The sequence below is a fragment of the Rosa chinensis genome, chromosome 2, assembly GCF_002994745.2.
Source record: "Rosa chinensis cultivar Old Blush chromosome 2, RchiOBHm-V2, whole genome shotgun sequence".
In the NCBI taxonomy this organism is placed as follows: domain Eukaryota; kingdom Viridiplantae; phylum Streptophyta; class Magnoliopsida; order Rosales; family Rosaceae; genus Rosa; species Rosa chinensis.
In genome coordinates, this window is record NC_037089.1 from 78,739,365 (window position 1) to 78,746,071 (window position 6,707).

At 36.9% G+C, this 6,707-nt stretch overlaps 1 protein-coding gene across 3 annotated transcripts; it reads right to left on the minus strand.

Annotated features, from left to right (window-relative positions):
* Positions 1-1,650: 1,650 nt before the first annotated feature.
* On the minus strand, positions 1,651-4,526 carry LOC112188206 (RHOMBOID-like protein 9, chloroplastic). 3 transcript variants are annotated; one of them, XM_040513155.1, is made up of 7 exons: positions 4,366-4,526; positions 3,613-3,973; positions 3,360-3,532; positions 3,087-3,143; positions 2,553-2,723; positions 2,297-2,451; positions 1,651-2,033 (listed from the first exon to the last, which is right to left on the minus strand). In XM_040513155.1, exons 2-7 carry the CDS (start codon positions 3,965-3,967, stop codon positions 1,790-1,792), a joined length of 1,155 nt encoding a protein of 384 aa, XP_040369089.1. In that variant the 5' UTR covers positions 3,968-3,973; positions 4,366-4,526; the 3' UTR covers positions 1,651-1,789. The 3 variants fall into 3 exon arrangements, with proteins under 3 accessions (XP_040369089.1, XP_024183050.1, XP_040369088.1); XM_024327282.2 differs by having other exon boundaries at positions 3,087-3,252; positions 3,358-3,532; XM_040513154.1 differs by lacking the exon at positions 4,366-4,526 and adding an exon at positions 4,063-4,355 and having other exon boundaries at positions 3,087-3,252; positions 3,358-3,532.
* Between the last annotated feature and the right edge of the window lie 2,181 nt (positions 4,527-6,707).

Genomic DNA, 6,707 nt, shown 5'->3' on the forward strand with positions numbered 1-6,707 from the left:
TCCTTTTTTTTCTTTCATTCTCGGACTTCCACCCACAATTTACCCAAAACAAAAAAGATTTTGACCATTTAACGGATAGCAATTACCAATTTGATCCATCCAATATTATAAAGGCCAGAAATAGTTCATCATGATGTAACCAAATTAAATATAGATCTATGTATACGCACCACCTTAGCCCAGCTTAATGACATCAAACCACTAATGGCAAATCCCCTTATAGAAGGCCACATTTCCTACATGAGTCCATAATATTACTTGGAAACTTTTCCTGAATCAAGATCGACCCCTGGTCTCTGTCCGACAAGTCCCGCCGCGCTGTTGCCACCTGAACGGAGTAGAAGCATCGACGTCCGCACTTTTAGGGCAGTGCGGACGTCCGCCCTAGAACGGGCATGTGTGTATATATATATATATATTAGGAAGCGAAATAAGGGCTAACTCATCGTCCTTATTCAAAATTTTATTAATAGTAAAAAAAGGAGGGGGGGTGGAGTAGGCCAAAACCCCTTCCCATGGGACACAAAGTGACATAGAGAGTACAATATAAGGAAATACTAACGAATGAAATTGCTGAGAAACTTTCAACATAAAGAAGGAACTAAATGCGAAAAGGCACAAGCTAATTCTAATGACAAAGTCAAGAGAACCTATAATTGACTGAGGAAGCTAGATCCCTACCATACTCAGATACTCTGCAGAAAAAGAGTTGGGCAACGTTCTCCACCAAACTGCTCCATCAAGCATTGCGCCATATCTGGCAAGCTTGTCAGCCAATGCATTCCCCTCCTGATAGATATGTGAGATTCAGAAGGTTAGCTAAGTAATTAGATTCAGACAATTTAACATTCAATACGCAATCTCCATGGAATTAAACTAGGTGATGTGAGATAAGCAAGCAATACTAAACAGAGTCTGTTTCTAACCAAATATGAGTCCAACGACGAACCAAAGCAACCTGGATTGCTTCGATGAATGCTAGGACCTCTGCATGACTGCATCTATAGCGCTCGTACCACAACTTTATTGGAAAAACCACCCAAGAACAGGCCCTCAAAATCTCTAAATACACCCACAAAACCAGCTCTAGTAGCTTACTAAATAACCCATCTGTATTCACCTTGATCCAACCTGTTTTATTGGGGGGTCACAGGGATAACATGTATCCAAAATTTCTTTGGTCAATTCTTGCAGGAAAAAGTCAAGCTTGCACTCGTTATATAGAAAAATGAATCCCAAACTTGAATCGGCTTTGATCACTTGCTATTGAAAGAAACAACAGCATAACTGATAATTGATACAATATAAAAATGCACATGAATTACAAGTGAGAGTTATGTTCTCTCATAAAATCTGAAAAACATACCTACCGAGTATCAATATTAAGAATTTATGGTCACTCACCTTTGAATTTAGCACAAATATATTTTCAGTATTCTAATTTCAATCTTTTATATTAAATTCAAATTTAGGTAGCTATAAATTTCTTGTCAAAAGTACATACCATCAAAAGTTGATTCCGGTTAAAACTTAAAAATACCTAAATAACACTAGTCTCTCATAATCATTCTTTTAGTATCATAGTTGCAGCTTGGCCAAAAAAAAAAAAAGTATCACAGTTGCAGAATTTTGTGAAGCTTGAACATGTTATGGCCTTACCAATTGCCTTTCTTATTTTTATTTTCCATTATACTATGAGACATGAGGGACAAACAACGATGGTATAAACTGTATATAGACTAACATATTTGTATCATTCTACCTAGATTCATATACAAGTCCTTCACGTCTACACAGAAGAGTCTGATGCTAAGGCGTTGAGTGGAGGTTCAACAAAGAGAAGTAGAGAACTCAGAACAAGAACAAACACTATGAAGAGAAAAACTGATTTGCAGGGATCAGCATAACGCCTAACAAGTGTGATTCCTTCCTCTTGGCCACTTGTTGAAGATGATGATGCTTCGTCCAGTTGAAGACTTGGGCATGTCAAAAATCCATATGCTATTCCTGTCAATGCAGCTCCAAAATGTGTCCTGCAACGTTTACCCAACAAAGGGTGCAAAAGCAAATTTGAAAGTCACAACAAACTCACTACAAATTTGTCACTACGTACAAAATCGAGATAGCTTTTATTCACACTCAAAGAAAGGCATGCTGCTATCGAAATTCGCTGGTGTTCTATTTTCAAACTCACAAACCGAGTGCATGATGACTTTCTGAGGGAGCGAATGACATTCCCTAAATCAGATGGCATATACTGAATGATTTGTCATATACTAGCTGGTTTTAAACTTACCAGTCATCAATTGGACCAAAACTGCTCAATGTGAAGGTAAGAGCTGTAGTTATTATTGCCTTTTGGAACATAGTCTCTGAGACCTCCTTTGCAATTATATCTTTGTTTTCGGTCTCATAAATGAGCCAAGCTCCGATCATCGCAAATATTGGTCCCTGTGATCCATTTATGAACTTAGTCATGTAAGAAGAGAGAGATGACCCTAGACAGGAAAAAGAAGTTAAAAGATAAGGATAGAAGTTGAGGAGCTGCTTACTGTTCCACCAACAGTTGGTTCTGGTGTGTGGAGAAAGCTAATCAAATTGCCAGAAATTCCTCCAAGTATATAGATCAAGAAAAATGTGAATGAACCATAGCCTCTGCACACCTTAGGTCCAAATGTAACAAGTCCCCAAGAACCAATAGCTATATGAATAAGTCCAGCATGCTGCATATACCAAAAGTCTCTTAAGATCATATGAAATTTGAGTCAATCATATGTCACATTAGAATTCAATTCCTAAGTACTTAATGCAAGCATTGCAACTAATTGTTCGACAACGTGCAGCCTCAACGTGTATATGGAGAGTGTCAGACTATACAACCAGAAAGAAGTGAGGGATGGTGGTTGCGAGCTCAAAGCCAACTGCAAACAAGGGTTTGGTACCATCCCACGTTAGACAACCACTGTGCCCAAAAGCTTAAGCTATCAGGGAATGGGTCAACAATCTATATTAAGCTAAACGCTAATAATATAAAGATGTTAAACGAAGACATAATGGAAACACGAACCCAATAATCAATCTTGTACCAGAAACATCGGTGTGACTAGCCTCCACCATTCTCCGACCAGGATCAAATCATTTATCTTTGCTCCATATAACAATGGAAGAGAAAAAAGCTCCAAGTCAGAATTCCTAACTGGACTTGCTATCTCAAACAGAAAAACTGCAATGTTTATAGAACCCAATATGCTTCTGCAACCAAAGATCAAAAACAAAGAATCATGTTTTGAACTTTTAATTCTTTATGTGCTACCAGATTTTTAATTAATAATCCACTTAGATGAAGCGCAGTCTTACACTAGGTAGAGATCAGAGATTTCGCTATCTTGACCATTATCATCAGTTGTATTTGTATAGCTCTTGACCAGTTTCCTCTCAGCACCTTTTTTGGATTGTTGAATGATAGATGATGATTTTGGAACTATATTGTCTCCAGTTGCAAGATCAACTGGTTTTTCAATCTGGTTTGCATCTGTGGCAATAAAAAAATGTAAAATTAATTTCCTTGCTAAAATGGAAGAGATAGAAGCTACTCAACTAGGAGATACTTGCCTTTATCAAGTTTTTCAAGATAAGCGTCAAGATACTCCAACTCCTCCTCCAATCCCAAATGACCATTTTTTCTACCGAGTGACTCAGTTGTCTTGCTTGAATTTTCTGGAGGCAAAGTTGTGCTATTTTGGAGTTTTTCAAAGTAGGAATCTAAAGAACTCAGCTGCTTCTCATTCATTCTAGCATCTGATGCATACCGAACGATCCCACGATTGTGTTCTGGTGAATTATGTGCTAAACTGCATCTTAGACGGCTTTCTAGTCCTTTAGATGAACTTGGTCCGCTTATTACATTACGTATGGGTTGAATATGCCCTTTGTATGGTATCCTGTAGCATATTGGAACCAAAGCCATCTAAACCTGAATGAAGAATGGAACAACTTTAACAGCTAACTTTAAAGTTGCAACACCCGTAAAACACTACGAATGTACATGATTAGTAGTCCTACATGTCACACTGTATTTGTGGAAACAAGGATCAAAAGCTAGTAGTACTGAACATTCAAAGTTGGAAGCAAACATTATTGCAGGGCCCTTAATAAGTACTATGTCAGTATACTCTGTATGTGATAAGCAAGCTCACATGCACCACATAAATGGAAACCTAACCACAGAAGGATCGAGACTCTCTGTTTGAAGTTTGGTTTATTTTCTGAGCAACCAAACAGAGGAAAGCTTTACTAAAGAACAGTCTGGAAGTGGATTTGAGAAAAGCAGAGATTTTATGAAAATGCCAATTAAACAGTAGGTACCTGAAATCCCAAATTTAATGCAAAATGGGTGTTATTGTATCCAAAGCTCTTGGAAGTTGAAGAGGCCAAGCCTGAGGTTGTCATTCCATTAATGAAACCAAACAGACACAACAGACCTGTCAAAGCTTACAGTTGAAAGGAACAGTTTCTCACTGGGATAGTGGGATTTGAAATGAAATCCAGACTAAATCTTCTCTTATCTCTGTTGGTCCAGTACGATGTTGCCATGTGTGCAACCGCCGATCGCTTTGTGGTTTGCGTGGACGGACGACATTTGACAGGGACCAACGTATACATTTGACACCATCCCAGGCTTCAGTGGCCGTCCGAAATTATTGGTCCAAGAAGCCTCAAAGCATAACAAAGAATCGACGAATTGCTGGGCTTAAGATCGCAAATTCCAACCCAAACAGTTTGGTCTACCCCATCAATACCGTTTCTCACCTTTAGTCAAACTAGAATTCAACGGGGAGGACGTTAGGCCTAAGCCCCGTGAAATGCAGCAATTAGATTAACCTAATTATGATACAAATTTCTCCAATGACCCAATTAAAGTATGTATCCTAATGACACAAATCCATAATTTTGAAAATGAGATGTGGTTGTTGTATTAGATTATTAGTGGTCATATAGAAAAAGTGGTAACCTTTAAAGAATTACCAAAAAGAACATGTTCGAGAAACAGACTTACACTAACTGGTGTATCAAGGATCATGAGAATACACATTTATGGTGGTTATCATAAATCGACAATCACGAAATGATACTCCCATAATTTTTTGACACATTTTCATGTGATTTACAAATATACCCTTCAAACCCTAAATCTAATCTATGCTCTTTTACTATTTAAGTGTTGTCTCGCTATCTATGTACCAGCCGTCCTCTTAAAACTCTTATCTCACTACATTTCCAACTCTTATTCATGTCCATTCTCTTTTTCATCCCCGGATCTATCACTCTCATTCAAATATAAAAAAAGATTTTAATCTTAGGCTTGAGAGTCGAACCTCCTACTGGACTCCAGCAATCAAAATAAAATAAAAGATGAGCTTCCAATGCTTTTGAGTTTTGACTTTATATTTGCAGTCTCGCAATTCATATCTATGTATGATTGTCTAAATTTAGAAGAAGAAAAAAAATTCCTAATTTGACAGACATACATTTTTCTAAACAATTTTTATCATATTCTTAATGCATGTAGTGTTACGGTTCAAATAAGTTTTCTTATCTTCTTTACTATTTAAGATAAGGATTTAAGGTTTTGTATGGACTCATTGATTTTTACTTGGTAAGAATTAGGTCGTTATTGTCCGATTTACATTTTTGATGTGAATTAGATTGGAAAATGGTGAAATACGAGATTAATGACATTTTACTTTATGGAACAATCGGTTTCACAATTTTATGTCACATAATAGCACTTGTTTTGTTGTTTTGGATAACAAATCATGAAGAAAGGGTTATAGCTAAGGAGGTTTGCGGATTTGAGATTAAGGAATCAAGGTATGCGATTTTGGATCCAGCTATCACCTCTACGGCCTATACCACTCGGACCAAGTCTTTTTTTTTGTTAATAAAGGGCGGGTGCAAGTGCCCTCAAAACTCTATTAATGAAATTACCAAATATAAATGGGGGGCATTGAGCCTAAACCCTTATTGCAATAAGTATTTAGAGTACGTCCCTAAATTAACCATTCGGGCTAAGTCTTATGAATGGCTAAATTTGAGAGAAAGGAAAAAAAGTTGGCGAGTGTAATAACGATAGTGATGGATAGTTGGATTATGTTTTTGAGTTATCTAGATTCAAAAATAGTTAATTGTGAGATTATGTTTTCTAGAGCACTTGATTTTTTATCTTATTTTTTGAAATAAAGAGTTCATTAAAATATTAGCGATAAAAATTGCTTTAGAGGGCTTCCCAAGTAAAAGCGGGAGCATACAAAAGCCATTAAAGACTTGACCCTAGAGCTAAGATAGAACAAACTAGGAGGTGTACTACACCAACAATTTGATCTAATACAATAGAACTCAGCTCTGAAATAATTACGTAAAAACTAGCAGAATGCAAGAGTAGAGCCTTAACATGCCAAAGATAATCACCAACAATGAGGTAATTAAGATAGAACACACTAAGAGGTGTACTGGACCATTAATTTGATCTAATACAATAGAATGCATGTAGCTCTGAAATAACTGTGTAAAAACTAGCAGAATTCAAAAGCAGTCTTAACATCCCTAAGGTAATTACTAACAATGGAATTGTTGTCATGAGCTTGAGATTTCTGAAGCAAACCATTAGACACGCTTTAAGAGAGAGCAAAAATTCGGCAAACTAATCA

Excerpts from the sequence above, each read along its gene's own strand:
- LOC112188206 (XM_024327282.2), bottom strand. The coding sequence starts at position 3,967 with ATGGCTTTGGTTCCAATATGCTACAGGATACCATACAAAGGGCATATT. Across the intron at positions 2,724-3,086 it reads TAGTCACACCGATGTTTCTG|CATGCTGGACTTATTCATAT; the intron begins GTACAAGATTGA and ends TGGTATATGCAG. Across the intron at positions 2,034-2,296 it reads TTTGGTCCAATTGATGACTG|GACACATTTTGGAGCTGCAT; the intron begins GTAAGTTTAAAA and ends TAAACGTTGCAG.